The sequence below is a fragment of the Scyliorhinus torazame genome, chromosome 2 (genome assembly GCF_047496885.1).
Source record: "Scyliorhinus torazame isolate Kashiwa2021f chromosome 2, sScyTor2.1, whole genome shotgun sequence".
Taxonomy (NCBI): Eukaryota; Metazoa; Chordata; class Chondrichthyes; order Carcharhiniformes; family Scyliorhinidae; genus Scyliorhinus; species Scyliorhinus torazame.
The window spans coordinates 70,813,332-70,837,156 of NC_092708.1; the positions used below are offsets into that span (position 1 = coordinate 70,813,332).

At 47.6% G+C, this 23,825-nt stretch overlaps 1 protein-coding gene across 4 annotated transcripts in view; it reads right to left on the bottom strand.

The window, feature by feature from the left end:
• Positions 1–23,825, bottom strand: part of rab3gap1 (RAB3 GTPase activating protein subunit 1) — a 122,563-nt gene that overhangs the window by 38,067 nt on the left and 60,671 nt on the right. For all 4 annotated transcript variants that reach the window (XM_072472599.1, XM_072472606.1, XM_072472616.1 and 1 more), the window contains exons 15-17: positions 21,758–21,930; positions 20,005–20,059; positions 3,471–3,869 (exon numbers count right to left, since the gene is read on the bottom strand). In XM_072472599.1, coding sequence (XP_072328700.1) covers positions 3,471–3,869; positions 20,005–20,059; positions 21,758–21,930 — 627 coding nt within the window. The remainder of the gene's footprint in view (positions 1–3,470; positions 3,870–20,004; positions 20,060–21,757; positions 21,931–23,825) is intronic.

Sequence of the window (23,825 nt, forward strand, 5' to 3'; positions counted from 1 at the left end):
TCCAACCACCACAACCATCTTCCTTTGTGCCATGTATGACTCCAACCAGCAGAGAGTTTTCTCCCTGATTCACATTGACTCCAGTTTAGCTAGGGCTCCATGATGCCATAACTCTGTCAAATGCTGCCTTGATGTCAAGGGCAGTCACTCTCACCTCCCCTCTGGCATTTAGCTCTTTTGTCTATGTTTAATCCAAGGCTGTAATGAGGCTGTAACGAGATCAGGAGCTGAGTAACCTTGGCAGAACCCAGACTGAGCATTCATGAGCAGCTTATTGCTGAGTAAGTGCCGCTTTATTGCACTGTTGGTGACTCTTTCTATCACTTTGCTGATGATGGAGAGTAGACTGATAGGGCGGTAATTTGCTGGGTTGGATTTGTCCTGTTTCTTTTGTACAGGACACAGCTGGGCAACTTTCCACATTGCCGGGTAGATGCCAGTGTTGGAGCTGTACTGGAACAGCTTGGCTAGGGGTGCAGCAAGTTCTGGAGCACAAGTCTTCAGTGCTATTGCTGGGATATTGTCAGGGCCCATAGCCTTTGCAGTATCCAGTGCCTTCAGCTGTTTCTTGATATCACGTTGCGTGAATTGTATTGGCTGAAGACTTGACAACTGTGATGCTGGGGACCTCCAGAGGAGACTGAGATGGATCATCGACTCGGCACTTCTGGCTGAAGATTGTTGCGAATGCCTCAGCCTTGACTTTTGCACATATGTGCTGGGCTCTTCCATCATTGAGGAGGAGGATATTTGTGGAGCCTCCTTCCCCAGTGAGTTGTTTAATTGTCCACCACCATTCATGGCTGGATGTAGCAGGGCTACGGAATTTAGATCTGATGCATTTGTGGTGGAGCGCTTAGCTCTGTCTATTATTTGCTGCTTATGCTGTTTGGTACACAAGTAGTCCTGTGTTGTAGCTTCACCAGGCCGACACTTCATTTTTCGGTGTGCCTGATGTTGCTCCTGGCATGCTCCCCTGGCTTGGTGGTAATGGTAGAGTGCGGGATATGCTGGGCCATGAGGTTGCAGATTGGGCTGAATACAATTCTGCTGCTGCTGATGGCCCACAGGGCCTCATGGATGCCCAGTCTGGAGTTGCTAGGATTATGCGGTGGTCACTTCCACCGATATTGTCATGGACAGATGCATCTGCAGCAGGCAGATTGGTGAGGATGAAGTCAAGTATGTTTTTTCACACTTGTTGGTTCCTTCACCATCTAGCAGCTATGTTCTTTAGGACCCGGCCACCTTGGTCTGTAGTAGTACTACCAAGCCTTTCTTGGTGATGGACACTGAAGTCCCCCACCCAGAGCATATTCTGCGACCCTGCTACTCTCCAAGTGGTGTTCAACATGGAGGAGTACTGATTTATCATCCGGTGGTACCGGTGTTGCGACTCTGGGACGAATGGGGCCAGAATTGAGTGCGCATTTGGCCAGGATGTCGTAACATAATTTGGGGGCTCGTCCAGGATCTTTGAACGATAGATGCAAATTTGGGTTAGTGTAAATAAAAGAGACAGCAGGGGCTGGATTCTCCGTTTTGGAGACTATGTCCCTACGCCAGCATGAAAACGGTGGTCTTTTACGCCTGGAAAACTGGCGCAAAACAGCCAGCTCTAGATGCAGATACGGCCCTGAGCATTTCCGGTTCCATGTGTTACTGTTTTAAAGGTGTTAAGTCTCTTGGAAGTTTGAAGGAACATTTTTAAGGAGTTATTTACTGTTGCAATATTTTCTGAGTTATCTTTGAAGTAAGGGGTGTTAAGAGATCAAATGTTTATTCAAGATGTTAAATTGAGTTCATGGAATAAACAGTGTTTTGTGTTTAAAAACCCACGTGTCCATAATTGAAATACCACACTTAGGGAAGAAGCCGCGTGCTCGGAAAAGCAACAAATCCATTAAAGGGGGAGATTGGTTGAACTCCATGATACATTTTGGGGTTCGGAAAATGCCTCGCCCATAACAGAATAAAGAACAGCATATTGTGGAACTATGTAGCTTTGTAATGCCATGCATGCTGACAGGGAATGCTTGTGGTTATGTATGAAATTGACCTTTTTATTTGAAATTTGGCTGTAACTCCATCTACAAGGTTGCTGACGACACGACCGTTGTGGGTCGGAACTCGAACAACGATAAGTCAGAATACAGGAGGGAGATAGAGAACCTAGTGGAGTGGTGTTACAACAACAATCTCTCTCCCTCAATGTCAACAAAATTAAAGAGCTGGTCATTGTCTTTAGGAAGCAAAGCACTGTACACCCCTGCCTGCATCAACGGGGCCAAGGTGGAGATGGCTGACAGCTTCAAATTCCTAGGTGTGCACATCACCAAAAATCTGTCCTGGCCCACCCACGTCGAAGTTATGACCAAGAAAGCACAACAGCATCTATACTTCCTCAGGAAAATAAGGAAATTCGGCAAGTCCACATTGACTCTTACCAACTTTTATAGATGCACCATAGAAAGCATCCTATCTGGCTGCATCACAGCCTGGTATGGCACCCGCTAAGACCGGAAGAAACTACAGAGTCATGAACACCGCCAAGTCCATCACACGAACCCGCCTCCCATCCATTGACTCCATTTACATCTCCCGCTGCCTGGGGAAAGCGGGCAGCATAATCAAAGACCCCTCCCACCCGGCTCACTCACTCTTCCAACTTCTTCCATCGGGCAGGAGATAACAAAAGTCTGAGAACACACACTAACGGATTCAAAAACAGCTTCTTCCCCCGCTTTTACCAGACTCCTAAACGACCCTCTTACGGACTGATCTGATCTCCACACAGCTTCTCCACTGAGTAGTACCACACTCCATGCTTCACCCGATGCCTGTGTCTATGTATTTACATTGTGTATTTTATGTTTGCCCTATTATGTATTTTCTTTTCAGGTACAGAATGATATGTTTGAGCCTCACGCAGAACAATACTCTTCACGGTGCCTCAGTACACGTGACAATAAACCAATCCAATCCAAGTATTATTTGCCTGCTAACCCAGGTTTGATTTCTGTTGGTTCTGATTCATGTTAAAATGGTCTTTTGTACAAAAAGTGAGTTATTTTGGTTTATCGTTCCTACACAGGGATCAAAACACATGTATGTGCACACATTTAGCAATTAGGAGTGGAAATCCTGCCCAGTTATTTTCCTTCTTAACCAGGAATATCAAAGCTAACTGGAATGTTCCAACTGGAATGTTCCAACTGTTAACTCAGCCAAGATCCACAAGTTTAGCAAGGACCAAGAATCAGATGCCAGTCTTTCTGCTTTCTTGGTGACTGACAGATTTATCCATCAAGTGTGATTAAATATTTTGAATTCATTACGTGAATGATTACTTTAAAAGGTAACTAATATATTCAATATATAAATAACTTGAAAGTATCCTAGTCAGGTACTTTATTTATAAAATGCAGTACATGCTGAAAAGTAATACCTGTTACCAAAACATTTCTTACCTGTGTAACTGGAATATAAAGTGGATCTCCTGTGCGAAGCAGAGTCAGTTTGCCATGCTGATGTAGACGTCCCTCTGGTCTCCACTTTTGGGTCTCTTTCTTTCCTCCATCTTTCCCCTCTCCTTTTGCTGTTCCTTCTTTCATTTCACTGTCTTTCAATTCTTCTGTGTCACTCAAACATTCAAAAAACTCATCCTCACTGTCACTCCATGATTCCCACGATTTCTGCTGAGATGGTTCCCCCTTGTTTTCCTTTACAAACTCTTTGTTATCAGAACATTCTGGTGTCCCTTTACTGTTTGACGCTTTTCGCTCCATTGAACCACCAAGTGCATTTTCAGTTGCTTGTTTCCTTCCATCATCTCTTGCTTTTTTCCTCTCAATGCAACAATTCAGCATCTTAAAATTAAAAGTAAATGTTTTCACAGGAAGTTAAAAGTTTATACCACTGTTCATTTCATTCCTCCCCCTCTTATGTTCAAGGGCTCAAATGCAGCTTCCAATACACTATATAGTTTAAACTGCACCTACCAAAGCACTATACATGATGCTCCACCAATGCGTTCGTAAAAAGCTACTGTGGATTTTAGTACATGCCACACAATTTCTCTTTTGCATTTACTTTTTTTTTTTTATAAATCTTTCTATTGGCATTTCTCATATTTATAAACAGTTGTATATATACACATCACATTTTTCTCGCCTGCGCTTATTTCCTTTATTATACAGAGGTTTAGTTTGTCCTTCGTTTAACTGACCCTACGTGCCTTTCATTGCCCTCTGGATCGGTCTATGGTTCTCCCCCGGGTTGCGCAGTCTTTTGGTAACTCATCTATTTTAGTAATAAAAAAATAAAAACATTTAAAAAATTTTTTTTTAATATATTTTAAAAATTCTTATTAGGTTACTCCTCGTTGTTGGCCTCGAACAGGTTTTGGAACAGACCGACAAACTGCCCCCAAGTATCCAGGAAACCTTCCTCTGACCCTCGGGTGGCGTACTTAATCTTCTCCAGGTGGAGAAATTCCGAAAGGTCAGCGAGCCAGTCTGCAGCTGTGGGTGGTGCTGCCGATCGCCAGCCGAGCAGGATTCTCCGGCGTGCGATTAGGGAAGCGAAAGCAAGGGCGTTAACCCCCTTCCCGATGTGTAGTTCTGGCTGCTCCGATACCCCAAAGATTGCCACTATTGGGCATGGCTTCACCCTCACCCCCACAACCTTGGACATTGCCTTGGAAGGCTGTCCAGAACCCAGCAAGCTTGGGGCAAGCCCAAAACATATGGGTGTGGTTGGCCGGGACCGTCTGGAACCGCTCACATTTGTCCTCCACCTCCGGGAAGAACCTGCTCATTCGGGTTCTGGTCAGGTGCGCTCTGTGCACCACTTTGAGCTGCATTAGACTTCGCCTTGCGCAAGAGGAGGTGGAGTTCACCCTGCACAGTGCTTCGCTCCAGAGTCCCGATCCTACCTCTGTCCCCAGTTCGTCCTCCCATTTATGTCTGATCTCGTCCAGTGTAGTCCGGGCTCTGTCCAGTAGCTGTCCGTATATTTTCCCACATAGCCCCCCCTTCTCGTTGCTTGTGCCTATCAGGTCCTCTAGCAGTGTGCTTTCTGGAGCCCCAGGGTACCCCACTGTCTCTTTGTGGAGGAAGTGTTTTATTTGGAGGTGTCTCATTTCCTGTCCTTTTGCTAGCCTCCACTTCCTCATCAGTTCGTCTAGTGTCGCCAGTCTGTGCCCTACGTAGAAGTCCCCGACCGTCAATGTGCCCCCGTCCCATCTCCATCTTTTGAAGGTGGTATCTAGCATGGCTGGGGGGAATCTGTGACTGCCGCAGATGGGGGCCATTTTAGTTATCCCGATGTGTTGTCTGAGCTGGGTCCATGTTCTCAGCGTAGTGCTACCACTGGGCTTGTTGTGTATCTGGTTGAGGGGGATGGGAGTGCTGCTGTAGCAGGCCCGGAGGGTCGTTCCGTTACAGGATGCCTCCTCCATTTGTACCCAATCTGTGTCAGGTTCTTGTACCCATCCCCTCACTCTTTCTGCTGTTGCTGCCCAGTGGTAGTATTGTAGGTTTGGTAAGGCCAAGCCCCCTTTGATTTTCCTTCTTTGCAGTGTCTGTTTTGGGATTCTCGGGTTCTTACCACCCCCCCCCCCCCAACACAAACGCCATGATTAGACGGTCTACGTTTTGGAAAAAGGCCTTGGGGATGAAGATCGGAATGGATCTAAACAGGAAGAGGAGCCTTGGCAGTACGTTCATCTTGATCGTCTGCACTCTCCCTGCCAGGGAGCGTGGGAGCGAGCCCCACCTTTGAAGGTCTCTTCTTACTTCCTCCACCAGGCTGGTCAGGTTCCACTTGTGGATCTGTGTCCAGTCTCTGGCTATCTGGATCCCCAGGTAGCGGAATCTGTTCTGAGCTGTTTTGAACGGGAGCCCCTCCAGCTCTCTCCCTCCCCTGTTTGGGTTCACTGGGAATGCCTCGCTTTTGCCCAGGTTAAGTTTGTAGCCAGAGAAAGTTCCAAACTCTTTCAGTATTTGCAGTATTGCCTTCAGTCCCTCCTGTGGCTTCGAGACAAAGAGGAGCAGGTCATCTTGAATCATCATAGAATTTACAGTGCAGAAGTGTGAGACTGCATAGAGTGAGACTCTGTGCTCTCGGTCTCCTCTCCGGATTCCCTTCCAGCTTTTCGCGTCCCGCGGGGCTATCGCCAGGGGTTCGATGGCAAGCGCGAACAAGAGTGGGGACAGGGGGCAGCCCTGTCTTGTTCCTCTCTGCAGCTGGAAGTATTTGGAGCTGGTGGTGTTAGTTCGGACGCTCACTTTGGGAGCGTTGTACAAGAGCCTCACCCAGGCGGTGAACCCCGCTCCTAGCCCAAACCGTTCCAGTACCTCGCGGAGGTATTTCCATTCGACTCTGTCGAAGGCCTTCTCTACGTCCTGGGAGATGATCACCTCTGGTGTTCTCTCCCCAGAGGGGGTCATTATTACGTTCAGCAGCCTCCTGATGTTCGCTGTGAGCTGCCTACCCTTGACAAAGCCGGTTTGGTCCTCTGCGACCACCTCTGGTACACAGCCCTCCAGCCTTTTGGCCAGGACCTTTGCGAGTATTTTCGCATCCACGTTCAGCAGTGAAATGGGTCTGTATGATCCGCATTCCGTCAGGTCTTTATCTTTTTTGGGTATCAGTGAAATTGTGGCCTGCGCTAGCGTTGGGGGCAGGGTGCCCCTTGCCAGTGAGTCCGCGGACATGTCCCTTAGGTGTGGGGCTAGGACTGGTGCAAATGTTTTGTAGAGGTCCGCCGGGAACCCATCGGGTCCCGGTGCCTTCCCCACCTGCATGAAGCTGATGCTCTCCGTGATTTCTCCCAAGTCTATTGGTGCTTCCAGCTCCGCCCGTCTGTCTTCCCCCACAACTGGTAGTTCCAATCCGTCGAGGAACAGTTTCATCCCCGCGTTCCCGTTGGGAGGCTCGGAGGTGTACAGTCCCTGGTAGAAGGTCTCAAATGCCCGATTGACCTCCTTTGGTTCTGTTACCAGTCTGGCTCTGCTATCCTTTACCTGCGCTATTTCCCTTGTGGCTGCCTGCTTTCTCAGCTGGTGAGCCAATAGGCGGCCAGCCTTGTCTCCGTGTTCGTAGAAGGTCCCCCATGTCTGACGGAGTTGGTACACTGCTTTACTAGTGGATAGCAGGTTAAAGTCCATTTGCAGCTTTTTCCTCTCCGCCAGCAGCCCTACGGTCGGGGCCTCGGAGTATTTTCTGTCGACTTCCAGGATGGAGTCCACCAGCTGTTGCCTGGCCACCCTCTCTTCTCCATCTCTGCTTGCCGTGTAGGCTATGATCTCTCCTCTAATCACAACCTTCAGAGCCTCCCAGAACGTGGAGGGTGAGACCTCCCCGTTTTGGTTGTTACTCACGTAGTCGCCTATGGCCCGCGATGTTTTCTGACAGAAGGCCTTGTCGGCCAGGAGGTCCATGTCCAGCCTCCATGTGGGGCGCTGGGCACGGCCAGTCTCCAGCCTCACATCCATATAGTGTGGAGCGTGGCCAGAGATAACGATCGCGGAGTACTCCGTTCCCGTGATCCCTGGAAGCACCGATTTCCCCACTGCAAAGAAGTCGATACGGGTGTGTACCTTGTGTACTTGTGAGAAGTATGAAAATTCCTTCTCTCCCGGGTTCAGGAACCTCCATGGGTCCACCGCCCCCATCTGCTCCATAAATGCTCCTAGTTCCCTAGCCATGCCAGTCTTTTTCTGGGGTTTGATCGGTCGGTCAGTGGGTCCCGTACACAGTCGAAGTCTCCCCCCATGATCAGTCAGTGTGTGTCAAGGTCGGGGATTTCTGCCATGGTCTTCTTTATGAATTCTGTGTCGTCCCAGTTGGGAGCGTACACATTTGCCAGTACGACCGGTGCCCCTTCCAGGACACCGCTGACCATGACGTACCTTCCCCCTGGGTCCGTAACGGTCTTGGTTTCCGTAAACCTCGTCCTCTTACTAATTAATATTGCTACTCCCCTAGCCCTCGTCCCGTAGCATGAGTGGTATGTCTGTCCCACCCAGCCTTTCCTTACCAGCCGTCGGTCCTTCTCCCTCAGGTGCGTCTCTTGTAGGTAGATTATGTCTGCTTTCAGGCTTCTTAGGTGGGTGAAGACTCTGGATCTTTTGACCGGAACGTTGAGTCCCCTTACGTTCCAGGTAACAATCCTGGTGGTTTTTTTTTTACTCCCCCGGACCTGCGAGGTCACCCATACTTAGCTGGTGGATGCGCCCCTGCCCGCCGAGGTTTCCCTTCGTTAGGGGGCCGTACAAAATGGCTGCGGTCACCACTCTCACCATGAGTTCGGGCTCCAGGGCTCCGGGGTTTCCTTTTGTCCAGGGGGGTACCCACCATGGCCGCCAGCTGTGTGTATGCCACGTGGCTGCGCCCCTGCACTCCAGGGTCTCCCTTCGTCCTGAAGCCCTCCCGAGTGGCTGTTTGTGGCACCGTCTTGGTTCCTCGCCCTGCTCCATGCCTGCCGAGGCCTATGTTCGTGCTGCTTATCTACCTCACCCTTCCCTTTGCTTCTCTTTTGTTCTGCGCTCTCCCCCCGACTCTTCCCCCCCCCCCCCCAGTCCCTGTTCCTCCCCCCCCCCCTGTGATCTTCCCTCCCTTCTGCCCTGCCCCCCCCTTCTCTTTGTGCCAGGCGCTCTCTCTCCCCTGAGAAACACGCCGCGGCCCTCCTTTCTTCCTGCCCTCCCGTGTTAGCTCACCTCGCTAGCACGGTGGCCCCCCTCCCAGCACTTGCCCTGTTCGGGTCCTGTTTTACCTTCCTTTTGCTAGCCCTTGTCTCGCCCTCCTGTCCGCCTTTTTCACCCTCGTTCACCTTGCTTCGCTCCCCCTCATTGCATTGAGAGGTGGAACGAGCCCGGGAACGAGTCAGCACAGTCCCGCACTGTGCACCAAACACGTGTGTACAGTTCGTGATCTTATTATCTCTGTTTGCGGTCTGCCCGCTGCTCTTTGTTCTGATTCTTCCTTTCTTTTCAATCCCTGTCGCTTTCATGATGGCCCTTGTGGCTGTCCCTCCCCCAGTTTGTTTGCTCTAACGAACTCCTCCACTGCCGCTGGGGTGTTAAAAAACAGCTCCTTCCCCTCAAATGTTACCCAGAGTTTGGCCGGGAATAACATCCCAAATTTCATATTACTTTTGTAGAGTGCTGATTTGGCCCTGTTGAATTCAGCCCTTCTTTTGGCCAGGTCCGCCCCCATGTCCTGGTACACCCTTATGGCCTTCACTTCCCACGTGCTCACTTTCGTCTGCCAGGCCCACTTTAAGATTTTTTCCCTGTCTTGGAACCTGTGCAGCTTCACGATAATCACTCTGGGCTGCTCCCCGGCTTTGAGCCTGGCACGGAGCGACCTGTGCGCCCTGTCGATTTCTGGGGGGTTTGGAAACTTCTCTCTTCCCAGCATTTGGGTGACGTAGCCTGTTGGATCTCTGCCCTCCATCCCCTCTGGCAGACCCACTATTTTAACATTCTGACGTTTGGACCTATTTTCCTGGTCCTCCACTTTCCCTCTTAGGCTCCCCTGGGTCGTTACCAGCCTTTTCACCTCCGTTTCCTGAGTTACCATCCTGTTGTTCTGGTCCGAGGCGGCCCTCTCCAACTCCTGAATAGTTTTCTCCTGCACCTCCACCTTCCTTTCCAGGCCGTTGATGGTTCGCTGCATTTTTTCTGTTGTCTCCGCCAGCATCTCCTTCATCATTGTGTGGAGCTCCGTCCTGAGGGCCTCCCTCATGGCGTTTATTTCCGTTTTTATCTTCTCCTTTATGGCGTTTATTTCTGTTTTCAGCACGCTTCTCCATTCCTCCCCGTGCGGCAGGGGGGGGGGGGGTCGCCGCGTCCTGTTCCTGCTCAGCCCGCCAGCTTTTCCACTTCCTGATTCGCCTGAACCTCCGCCTCGCCCCGTGGGGTCGTCTGCCTGCGCGGCCGCAGCTCCTGCTTTTTTCCTTCGCCTTCGTTGCTGTTCCTTCTTACATCTCGCCGTCCCCTCAATTTATTATTTGGAGGCATATTTCTGTGTGCCTTCCTTTTAGAAACTATTTTTTTTATAAAAAGGGATTTTTTTTTTTTTTTTTGAAAGTTTTTCTTTTTTTTTCAAAGAAATTTGCAGGAGAGGAACAAGGACGGTTGAATTTTAAAAAATTCTTATTTTGTCCTTGTGATCCTCTCTGTGCTCCGACTTTCAGGCCGTTTCTGAGCGATCCCCACTCCTCCTCCACGTGCAGCTCACCGGGGCCAGTCTCTCCTTTTTTTCCCCCCTCTCCAGCTCTGTGGATCGGAGCTTTGGCGCCTGGGCAGGGCCGAATTCGCGGGGCCTAAGGAATTTTTTTTTTTTGAAAATTCCCCGGGAAAACCCCCCCAAAAAAGCCGTGATTTTGTGGCTGTGCGGGAGCGTCTTTGCTGCGGCCGCTCCATTCGCGATCGCCACCGGAAGTTCTTTTGCATTTACCCGAATGACTTGAAAATTAAGTGGGTCGGTGCAGACTCGATGGGCCGAATGGCCTCCTTCTGCACTGTATGTTCTATGTTACCTCTCATTTCCCTTTTTCAAACAAATTTTTTGATTCCTACAGAATCACTCGTGCTACTATCTGGTGTTCTGACTTCAAATCATGCCAGTTGAGCAAAGAGAAGCAAATGAGAGACTTCCCCACACCCATCTCTCTAAATATTCAAGATTCAATGATATTCTGTTCTACAAAAGCATATCAAACTTTATAACAATGAGTATTACAGACAACACTGTTTAATACATTAATCAAAGTTGAATGCTGGGCTAGACAAGATAAAATTACATAGAATATACAGCATATAAACAGACCATTTGGTCCAACAAGTCCATGTTCGTTTTGGCCCTCACCACTTCCTCTTCACTATGGACGCACCTCTACCCCCTTACCAGGACGGTCTCAGGGTTCTCCACTTCTTCCTCAAGCAGACGCCCGAACAATCCCCATCTGTCAGTATTCTCCTCCACCTGGCTGAATTTGGTTCTCACGCAACAATTCCTCCTTTAACTTGTCTCACTTCCTGCAAATAGAAATATGGCTATGGGTACCTGCATGGGCCCCAGCAATGCTGGTCTTTTTGCAGGGTATGTGGAGCATTCCTTGTTCCAGTCTTACTCAGGCCCTCTCCCACAACTCTTCCTCAGTTACGTCAATGACAATATCGGAGCCACCTCATGCTCTCATCTGGACCTAGAAAAATTGATCATTTTGCTTCCAACATTGGGTTTAGCTGTGACATTTCACTTCCAATCCTTGACCTCTCGGTCTCCATTTCTGGCGATAGACTGACCACCAATATTCATTATAAACCTACCAACTCAGCTTGGTATGGATCCTGCTCTGTCCAAGACCGCAGGAAACTACAGAAGGTCGTGAATGTAGCCCAATCCATCACGCAACCAGCCTCCCATCTGTTGACTCTGTCCACAATTCCCACTGCCTCGGAAAGGCAGCCAGCATAATTAAGGACCCCACGCACCCCGGACATACTCTCTTCCACCTTCTTCAGTCAGGAAAAAGGTACAAAAGTTTGAGGTCACATACCAACCGACTCAAGAACAGCTTCTTCCCTGCTGCCATCAGTCTTTTGAATGGACCTACCTCGTATTAAGTCGATCTTTTCTCTACACCCTAGCTATGTTTGTAACATTATATTCTGCAGTCTCTCCTTCTTTTCCAATGTACGATATGCGGTCTGTATAGCATGCAAGAAACAATACTTTTCACTGTATACTAATACATGTGACAATAATAAATCAAATCAAACTCCCACAGCTACCTTGCCTATAGCTCCTCATACCCATTCCCGAAAAAGACTGCATCCCATTCTCCCAGTTTTTCTGCCTCTACTACATCTGTTCCAATGTGATGCTATCTTTGAAAACAGCGCTTTGCGCATGTCTGTCTTTCTCTACATCTCCCACTCACCCACCCATGCGCGCACATGGTGATTAACAAGGCACTCAACCATGTCAGTCCCATCTCCTGCACCTTTGCCCTCACCTCTACCCCTCCCTCCCAGAGTCCCTCTTGTCCTCTCTTTTCATCCCACCAATCTCCACATTCAAAGTATCATCCTTCACCATTTCTAACAACTCGAGCATGATGTCACCACTAAACACATCTTCAACTCATCCTTCTTTGTCAGAGTTCCACAGGGACCACTCCCTCCATGACACCCTGATCCACTTCTCCATCCCCTTCTGATGGCACCTTCTCATGCAATCACAGAAGTTGCAACACATTTATCACCATCGTCCTCTGTCCAGAGACCCAAACACTCCTTTCAAATGATGCAGCATTTCACTTGCATCTCCTTCAGTTTGGTCCAGTGTATTCCTCATTCCCAATGCAGTCTCCTCTACACTAAACATAGACTAGGTGACTGCACCATTAACATAGCCCTTTGTCTTATGCGTTGTCTGTATAGCATGAAAGAAACAATACTTTTCACTGTATACTAATACATGTGACAATAATAAATCAAATCAAACTCCCACAACTACCTTGCCTATCGCCCCTCGTACCCATTCCTTATAAAGACTGCATCCCATTCTCCCACTTTTTCTGCCTCTACCACATCTGTTCCAATGTGATGCTACCTTTGAAAACAGCGCTGTGCGCATGTCTGTCTTTGTTCTGACCTACCTCTATTCTTCAATTTTGCCCCACCTCCTCCAACTATATAATTCATTACAGTTCTACATCTCTTTTTGCAGAAAGGTGATGCATGATCAATTACACAAAGCCGAGAGTTGGATGCAATCGAGGCTTTATTACACTAAGATGTCAGCTGGCGAAATGGCTGCTGTACGAGGAGCACACATATTTATACTCCACCTACTGGGCGGAGCCAGCAGGCAGGGAACTACCCCCGTACCTGTAGTACAGGGCCTTACCACAAAGCACCTAATATATACATAAGTGGTGAATACCACATTCACCCCCTGTTAAAATTGAGTCCGGCGGGGGTGGTGGAGAACGATATGCAAGTAGATGTTTTAAAGTATAGGAAAAAAAAATTGAGTCTAGTGGGGGTGGAGGAGAGTTATACAGAAGGATTTTTTTTTTTTTTTAAAAAGAGTCCCGACCAAGTTACAGGTTCAGTCGGTCCGGAGCCTTGATCTGCCGTTGGGAGCGCCGCAGTGATGGCGGCGATTCCGGTGTCGGCCTGGTCTTCGGTGATTCCGGGAGCGTGCCGAAATCCTCTTCATCCTCGGGCGTGGGCAGGGGGAGGACGGATTGTCCTGGGGCGGGGGTTGCGGCTGGGTGGGGCGGGGTTGCGGCTGGGTGCGCCAGGGGAGGGGAGGGTGGCGCCGGGCCGGAGGGATGTGTGTGGAACCAGCTGGTGCCAGGTCCCTGAGGGAGACAGCATCTTGGTGGCCGTCGGGGTACGTTACGTAGGCGTACTGTGGGTTGGCGTGGAGTACCTGTACCCTCTCAACCAACGGGTCCACCTTGTGGAGTCGTACATGCTTACGGAGTACGGGTCCTGGAACTGCGAGCCAAGTCGGCAGCGACAGTGGACTTCCTGGGGAAGGCAAAGAGACGTTCATGGGGTGTGTCATTAGTCGCAGTGCATAGGAGCGACCGAATGGAGTGCAGTGCGTCGGGGAGGACCTCCTGCCAGCGGGAGGCCGGGAGATTTCTGGACCATAGGGCCAACTGGACTGCCCTCCAGACCGTCCCATTCTCCCTCTCCACCTGCCCGTTTCCTCAGGGGTTATAGCTGGTCGTCCTGCTCGAGGCGATACCCTTGTAGAGCAGGAACTGACGCAGCTCATTGCTTATGAATGAGGATCCCCTGTCGCTGTGGACGTAGGCGGGGAAGCCGAATAGAGCGAAGATGGTGTTGAGGGCTTTGATGACGGTGGCAGACGTCATGTCGGGGCATGGGATGGCGAAGAGGAATCTGGAATATTCATCGAACACACTGAGGAAGTACGTGTTATGGTCGGTGGAGGGGAGGGGCCCTTTGAAGTCCATGCTGAGGCATTCAAAGGGGCGGGAGGCCTTCACCAGGCACGCATGGTCTGGCTGGTAGAAGTGCGGTTTGCACTCCGCGCAGACGTGGCAGTCTCTGGTGATTGCCCTGACTTCCTTGACGGAGTAGGGGAGATTGCGGGTCTTGATGAAGTGGTACAAACATGTGACTCCCGGGTGACAAAGGTTGTCGTGCAGAGTCGGTCCACCTGTGCGTTGGCACATGTACCTCGGGGGGCTCGTTGAGCTTACCGGGGCGATACAAAATCTCGTAGTTGTAGGTGGAGAGCTCGATTCTCCACCTCAAGATTTTATCGTTCTTGATCTTGCCCCTCTGTGTGTTGTTAAACATGAAGGCTACCGACCGTTGGTCAGTGAGGAGAGTGAATCTCCTGCCGGCCAGGTAATGCCTCCAATGCCGCACAGGTCAACGATGGTTTGGGCGTCTTTTTCGACGGAGGAATGCCGAATTTCGGAGGCATAAAGGGTTCGTGAGGGCTTTGGGGCAGTGGGGGAGGGGGAGTTCCATGAGGGGGCGTATGCAGTCGGGGTCGGGCCCTAGCACTCCGTTCTGGACCACATAGCCGGGATGGCTAAGCAGTTTGTGCTGAACACGCACTTCTCCTTGTTATAAGTTAGGTTTTCCCATTGGAAAACCGAGATCCCGTTGGTGACGCCAAAGGGAACCTGAAGAAAGTGGTAAAGGCGGCCATCTGCCTCGAAGGCAGTGTATGGGCGGTCCGCCTTACGGATGGGGAGCTGATGTAGGCGGATTTTAGGTCGACAGTTGAGAAGACCCGGTACTGTGCAATCTGATTGACCAAATCAGATATGCCTGGGAGGGGGTACGCGTCGAGCTGCGTGTACCTATTGATGGTCTGACTGTAGTCCACGACCATTCTGTGTTTCTCCCCAGTTTTGACAATTACCACTTGGGCTCTCCAGGGGCTGTTGCTGGCCTTGATGATGCCTTCCCGAAGCAGTCGCTGGACTTCGGACCTGATGAAGGTCCTGTCCTGGGCACTGTACCGTCTGCTCCTGGTGGCGACGGATTTGCAATCTGGGGTTAAGTTTGCAAATAGGGAAGGTGGGTCGACCTTTAGGGTCGTGAGGCCGCACACAGTAAGGGGTGGTAGGGGCCCGCTGAATTTCAATGTTAGGCTCTGGTGGTTGCACTGGAAGTCCAGGCCGAGTTACAAGGCAGCGCAGAGGTTGGGGAGGACATAGAGGCGGAAGCCGCTGAACTCCACGTCCTGGACAGTGAGAGTGGCTATGCAGTACCCCCGGATCACCACGGAGTGGGACCCGGAGGCCAGGGAGATTCTCTGGTTGGCGGGGTATACCTCGAGGGAGCAGCGCCTTACCGTATTGGGATGGATGAAGCTCTTGGTGCTCCCGGAGTCCAGCAGGCAGGAGATCTCATGCCCATCGATTTTCACGCTGGTAGAGGCTGTTGCTAGGTTGCGTGGGCAGGACTGGTCAATTGTGACCGAGGCGAGATGGTGGCAGACGATGGGGTGCCTGGGGGGCATGGGTCCTGGTACAATGGCGGCGCCCACGGGCCGCACGTGTTGTGGGGGAAACAAGATGGCGGCGCCTGATGATCCTGGGGAGGACAAGATGGCGGCGCCCACGGACCGCACATGGTGGGGGTCAAACAAGATGGCGGCGCCCAAGGGCTGCACGTGGTGGGGGTCAAACAAGATGGCGGCGCCCACGGGCCGCACGTGGTCCGGGGAGGGGAAGATGACGGCGCTCACTGGCCGTACGTGGGGGGGTTGGAACAATAGCAGGCCTGGCACACCGCAGCGAAGTGTCCCTTCTTGCCGCAGGCCTTGCAAAGGGCGCTCCGGGCCGGGCAGCGTTGTCGGGGGTGTTTTGGCTGCCCACAGAAGTAACATTTGGGGCAGCCGGGGTTGGTTGGCTGCCGCGCGGCACAGGCGTGGGGTTGGCTGAGTGGGGTCCCCGATGGGGTGGCCGTTTGCGGAGTCCACGATGCGTAGGAGGGGTGGGATACACGGCCGGGGGTATAGGCCTGGATGTTGCGCGAAGCGAACGTCAGCGAAAGCGCTAACGTTTTGGTTGCTGCGGGGTACAGCGTGGCCCCTTCTAAGAGGCGCTGGCGGATGTAATCCGACCCTATCCCCGTAACAAAAGCGTCTCTCGTGAGCAAGTTCGAGTGTTCCGTGGTTGTGACGGCCTGACAGTCACAGTCACTAACTCGGGGAATTCGAGCACGCCAGAAATCTTCCACTGACTCACCAGAAAGTTGACTACAAGTGGAGAGGATGTGTCTGGCATAGAGCGTGTTAGTCCGCTGAGCGTAGTTTTCCTTCAGTAGCGCATGGCGTCTTCGTAGGTCGGCGCATCCTGGATAAGTGGAAAGACGTTGGAGCTCAGCCGCGTGTAGAGGATCGGAATCTTCTGAGCTTCCGGAATTGGGTCTGGTGCAGACCTGATGTAAGCTTCGAAACAGGCTAGCCAATGTTCAAAGTCCCTTTTGGCGTTGCCTGACTGCGGATCCAGCTGCAGGCGATCCGGCTTGATGCGGAGGTCCATCTTCTGAAAACTTTAGTGTAATAAATTGATGCACGATCAATTACACAAAGACGAGAGTTGGATGCAATTGAGGCTTTATTACGCTAAGATGTGTGGCCTCCTACAGCAGCGGCGAAATGGCTGCTGTACGAGGAGCACACATATTTATACTCCGCCTACTGGGCGTAGCCAGCAGGCAGGGAACTGCCCCCGTACCTGTAGTACAGGGCCTTACCACAAAGCACCTAATATATACATCAGTGGTGACTACCACAAAAGGTCATATATACTCAAAACTTTAACTGTATTTCTCTCTCCGCAGATGCTGCCAGATCAGCTGGGTTTATCAAGCATTTTCTGTTTTTATTTCAGATTTCCAGCAGTATTTTGCTTTTATTATTCATGCTTATGTTCCACTCAAGGCTCGGTTTGTTTTTCGTCATCTAAATCTATCTTTGCAACCCTCTACCATATTCCCTTATTTAGTTACCCCTAAATGCATCTTTACTATTCCTTTCAACCATTCTGTGTAGTATCATATTTCACATTCTCACCATTCTCTGGGTAAATGCATTTCTTGTGAATTCCCTGTTCAATTTGCTGGTGACTATCCTGTAGTGATGATATCTTGTGTTTCACAAATGGAAACATTCCCTCTGTCTACTCTATCAAATCCTTTAAGACCTCTATTCGGTCACTTCCCTGCTATTTGTTTTCAAGAGAAAAGAGACCCAACTCACAGGTCGGCGCAACATCGAGGGCCGAAGGGCCTGTACTGCGCTGTAATGTTCTATGTTCTAACTCCCATTTTCCCACTAGTATTTGTTGCATCAGCTTTGTAAATTATTTTTGCATCTTCGTCAATGTCTCTATATTTTTATAAAACGCTAACCAGAATTATTTTTTTTTTATAAATGTTTTATTGAAAATTTTTTCCCAAACAACAATTTTTCCCCTCTTACAAAGCAAACGCAACAATAACAATACAGAAATTTTAAACAATACACAAGTAACAAAACCCCTTTATCTTTGACCTAAACTAAACCCCCCCTCCCCCCCCCCCCCCCCCCCTCCCCCTGGGTTGCTGCTGCTGGTCATCTGTCTTCCCTCTAACGTTCCCCTAGGTAGTCGAGAAATGACTGCCACCGCCTGGTGAACCCTTGAGCCGATCCTCTCAGGGCAAACTTTATCTGCTCCAGTTTAATGAACCCCGCCATATCATTTACCCAGGCCTCCAGTCCGGGGGGTTTCGCCTCCTTCCACATGAGTAGGATCCTGCGCCGGGCTACTAGGGACGCAAAGGCCACAACGTCGGCCTCTTTCGCCTCCTGCACTCCCGGCTCTTCCGCAACTCCAAATAGAGCTAACCCCCAGCCTGGTTTGACCCGGGCCTTCACCACCCGCGAAATCACTCCCGTCACTCCCTTCCAATACCCTTCCAGTGCCGGGCATGCCCAAAACATATGTGCGTGGTTTGCCGGGCTCCCGCCACACCTCCCACATTTGTCCTCCACTCCAAAGAACCTGCTCAATCTTGCTCCCGTTATGTGTGCTCTATGTAGCACCTTAAATTGAATCAGGCTAAGCCTGGCGCATGAGGAAGAGGAATTTACCCTGCTTAGGGCATCAGCCCACATACCCTCCTCTATCTCCTCCCCTAGTTCTTCTTCCCACTTTCCTTTTAGTTCGCCCACCGACTCCTCCCCCTCTTCCCTCATCTCTCGGTAAATCTCTGACACCTTGCCCTCTCCGACACTAACCAGAATTATATTCCCAAGTATGGTCTCACCAAGGTTCGATAGAGGTTCAGCATGACTTGTCTACTTTTCTATTCTATCTCTCTGGAAATAAACCCAATTATTAATTTTATTTTTTAAATCGCTACTTTTACTGATTTATGTACTTTTACTCCAAAATTCTTTTATTCCTCCATCACATTTAGATTCCATTCCCAAGTAATATGTGACCTACTTATTTTTCTTAACAAAATATCATTCATTTGCCAATCATATGTCCGTTCTGCAATTTTATTAATATCTTTGTGTGATTTGTTGGAGTCCTCCCCAGTACTGACTATCCACACCACCCCCAAAATATTTGCTGTCATCTGCAAATCTCAAAATTGTCCAAAGTTTAAATTGTTAATATAAATTGTTAATATAAACTGTAGTCCCAGCACTGATTACTGGGATCCCATTTCTACCCTATTCTAATCAGAAGATTGAAACCTGAGCAGGAAGGGTCATTGTGTGTGTGATATCGCTTTAAATTAGATAATGGGGATTTAGGTAAAAGCCACTGATTGCGCGTGATAAGGTTCACTGGCTTTTGACTTACAATATTGTTTAGTTTTAAGGGGTATTAACAGACAATCCGTGCAGAAAACATCAGGTAAATACAGAAGACATCCAGGAGGCTGACCAAAGGGAAAAAACAATGCCAACCCAGGGCACAATTCTGTATATAAGAACTCAGAAAACTACTACTCAAATCCTAAAAGTTTTACCTATATGGAATAAAATTGAATCACCATCACCTATATGGGTCCATGTCAAATCATTGCAAATTAAACCTAAAAAAGCCTACACTATTTACTATTCTATTTTTGATTTCTAGGTATTTTCCGGTTTTCTCTTTTAGAAAATGTATGGTAATTAGCCACAATTCACAAATGATCATAGGTCTCTCTCTCCATTAGACAAATATCAGTTTCCACTCTTCCCTTCTGGATCCCCTCCCTGTCCAGAAAACACTCCCACTTGAGCAAAACCTAGCTCTTAAGTAAAGGCTTCAATGTGCATCACCTGCTCTCAACTCAATCTGAAGTTTGTTCTGATTTACTCTTAAAGGGATCTGGTTTTCTAACATTGTCAGGTTCCCTTTCTTTAAAAAAAGTAACAAGTATATTTAGACACAGATATAAATATGGGAAAAAATAATTTCAGATTCCCCATTATTACAAAGTGAGAGATCCTTCAACAATTTTTCCATAGAGGCATTCCCCAATTTTATAGCAGACGCTATGTGCATTGCTGTATAGTTTAACTGATTTTTAAAGAATATTTCCTCTCACTTTTCACCATCTTTTTGCACCTGTTCTACTAATCTGTTTAATCCTGATCATTTATGTTTGTCTTGTACTCACTCTTCCTATTTAATTTATATTTAGGCTTGTCTTAAATGCTGTTAATTCCTCAAACTGTCTTACTAGTTGAAAGCCAAGATAGAGCCATTTCTTGCTGAGGCTCTCTTTCAGTGAGAAATTAACACTTCAATTGATATTTCACTGGGGAATAATCCAACACGAGGTAGGAGAGGATATAGTCCCGATGCTAATGTGCAAGGTGAAATGAAAACCCACGACTGCCAGAAGTCAATTCAACTGAAAGCATGTTGAAGAATAATATTTGAAAGGACTACTTCATAAAAGTTAATGGTGACATTTTCAATCTTACCTGAAGTTTTTGATGTAACAGGCAGCATTTTAAATCTGGAGGTCCCGTAGCTAACCTGCAAAACAAAACAAACTATTTAATTATTGGTTTTATGATAGCATTTTACAGCAAACCATATGTTCAAATCTTGCATTAATTAAATTCTTCAACACAATCTCCATTTAAAAAATATTCATTTACTCCAATACAACACATACTAAATTTCATATCTACACAACACATATCAGTCATTTTCAAACTCAGGGTCACGGCCCGCGGGTAGGTCGCCAAGCAATCAGTCGCAGTATTCTCAATTGTGAGAAGAAGTGCCCAAAGGCCGTGACCGGCATTTAAAAATGTCGGCAGCAACAAGCTTTCAAGAATGTCAGGCATTGCGCGCATGCATGCCCCCTCAGCCGGATCTAGCAATGCAAAGGCCCGGAGCCCAGCAGGGCAGACTGCTTCCTCCTGACGTCAGTGTTCTGTCCCAGGAACCGATTTAAATTTTTTAAAAATTCGATAGGGTTTTCCCGCCAGAAGCCACGGCAGAGAGTAGGTCACGTGCCCCAAACGCTGATGTCATGTGTTCTGGGTGCGAAATTGGAGAAGATTCCTTCATTTTGTAGCTGCCAGCAAGCAAGAAACAGGACTGAATAATTGAAAATGGATCGTTTTGTAATCAGGAAGAGAGAGCCGGAGACACAAACAGGCCAGGATCTCACAACTAAATCTGCTGCAGAGAGCTGCTCGGGAAAGTCCAGGGCAGGGCAAAGCAGTGGTGGTGCGAGCTGCTCAGGAGAATCCACAGCTGGACAAAGCACTGCTGGTGTGAGCTCCAGGGCCTCTGATGAACAACCCATTAAGAAGAAGCTGAAATCTGGAAGAAAGCAGTATAAAGATGATGTCTTGAGGTATGGCTTTATTAATTGTGCCAAAGAAAATCAGGAGTGCAAAGCCTATGCGTATTATATGCAGGGAAGTACTGGCGAATGAAAGATGAAAACCTCAAAACTACAAAGGCATTGGAAGACTAAGGGCGAGTTTGAGGACAAACCTCTTGTTCTTTTTCAAAGGATGCATCAATAATTTAAATCATCAGCTGAAGTCCTCAGCAGAAATGTAACATTGAATGACAAAGCAAGTGAGATGGTGATGACCAAGCAGGCACACCTGTCGGATTAAAAATAAGCAAATGTAGTGTGTCACAAAGTTCGGGTGGCGTGGGTCTCCACGTTTGGATGGCATGGGTCGCAACGGTCAACCTGTTGCTAAAAGAGGGTCCCAGGAAAATAAGTTTGAAAAAAAATGACATAGATCAAGCTCCCATCAGTCATTAGAGGGTGATGAATGCGGTTGATTTTCCATGCTGCAACAAATGATCTAACTATTTGTAATCTGGGATTACAACTACAAATGGTAAGATTTAAGGGGCGCTATGGTGGCTAGCACTGCTGCCTCACAGCTCCAGGCCTCGGGTGACTGTCTGTGTGGAGTTTGGACTTTCTCCCCGAGTCTGCATGGGTTTCCTCCGAGTGCTCCCATTTCCTCCCACCGGCCAAAAATGTGCAAGTTAGGTGGATTGGCCATGCTAAATTGCCCCTTAGTGTTATATGGGGTTATTGAGTTACGGGGATAGGGTGGAGGGGCTTAAGTAAGGTGCTCTTTCCAAGAGGCGTTGCAGACTCGATGGGCTGAATGACCTCCTTCTGCACTGAAAATTCTATGATTCAAACCCATACTTCTGAAAAGCTTTACAGTTTTTAAAAAAACTTACCCTGGTACAAGATAATTATTTTCTAATCTGTATCGCATTTCCAAGACAAATTCTTGCCATAAATGGGCCACACCCCTCATTCCGCCATGATAAAAATTCACCATACAGAGACACAGAGCCAGCTTGTACGTCAGGCTGTCTGAAGGAGCAGATTTAAATTGGCTGTAAAGGCTCTGATGAAAGGAAACAATAAAAACATTTTAAAAATGGTTAGTATATGTATGTTTGCCAATTTTATATACCGGTGTTATTGAATTTTTTTTTTAAAGTAAAATGCGATAGCATGGACAGATAATATACCAGAACCATTAAGACTGAGGAAATTGATTACCAATTTACTAACGTCATCTCAAATGATCAAATCCTTTTAGCCAGTAAACTTATTTTTGCATATATTTATGGATTATATTAAACGTTGGTACAGAAGCCGGGTTAGTCACAGTTGAAGGAGTTGAATGGCCTCCTTCTGTATCATAAATTTCTATACTGCCATGATTCTATTATGACTTATGTAAAAGGAATGTGGTAAATACTGAAAGAAAATATTGAACAGCAAAGGCAAGAGCATGTAAAGGAGGAAATAATGATTTGAAATAAGTTATTGAAATAAAGCTAGCTAGCTTAAATCAAATAGTAGTAGTGCAGGCACATTGGACTAGCGGACATATAAAGACAGAATTTTTAGAAAGGAATTCACATGCCAGTCACCAAAACAAAACTGCGGCACTTACTTTCAAAAGAGCTAGATAACAAAACTTGCTGCCAAGTCGAAATAGGTTTTACATGCACTCAAGAATCAAAGAATACTGAACTAACACGCAATTCCCAACCGCTTGAAGTTTTACAATGCCATGCAGATTAATGCTGAAGATCTCCAAATGGGGAGGAATAAAGTGTTTCCTCATGAGAAATACACGAGTAAATTGCAAAAACAAAATGGTTAGAGAGCACATCAAATGGAAGAAATCAACAAGAAAAGTCCATTTTATACACAATGCAGGAGGCAGAAATGAGGGAAAGAAAGAAGAGCAATGCAAAATTACATTATCCGTTTTAAGCCACACAGGAAATAATCTAAACTTCAGAGTGGTTGAGGGACACAGGTTAAGCATGCTTGTGAAAATGCTGCAAAATTATATCTTGTAACTCTGGCAAGTGCTCATCTGAGAATGCAATTAATTCATCCATTATTAAAATCATGATTAGAGACATAAGTATAGAGCATTCCCATATGTATGTATTCATTAATATGGCTCTTAACAAATTCTAATTTAGGATTTTTTTCAGATCTACAAATACTCTCCTTATCCTCAAAATATTATGTAAAGATACTTGGCTATAGCTGAGAGCAAAATTTGTAATATTAGATGGACTGACAGTTTCATTCAAGTGTTTCATTAAATATGGTTGAATTTGTGCATTTAGCTTTTCTAGAAATTAATCTTGGACACAAGATCCTCCCTACTCTCCTGTTTTCACAGACAATGCACACACGTAAAACATGCACACATGTTCCTATTATCTGTCTATTGAATGGAATCTAATAATCTAAACTGTATTTCTTCTGTGGTATGAAATTTTATTAAATTCTGGAAAAGAAATAAGAACTTGAAATCATATGGGCTCTATCATGACCCTAGATGGCCATTGGGTACCTTTCAAGCATAGTCACTGTTGTACCATAAAAAAACACAGGAGCCAATTTGTGCACAGCAAGGTCGTATCAGCAGTAATTAAATATGTGACCAAATATGTTTTAGGTGTTGGTTGAATGATAAATATTTACCAGGACACTGGAGAATTTCTGTGCTCTTCTTAAAATTGTGATGCGAGATCTTTTACATCTACCCAAGAGGATAGCCAAAACCTCTGAATGAGCACAACTCTGAAACTTCAGCACTTCCTCCATACTGCTTTCAACTGTGTTCTAGATTATGTGCTAAAGTCTCTCCAGCAGAACTTGAGCACATGACATTTCAACTCGGGTCTGATGCCCATCATTTTTGCTTGTGTATGAAAAGGGATGGTTTAGCACAGTGGGCTAAATCGCTAGCTTGTAATGCAGAAC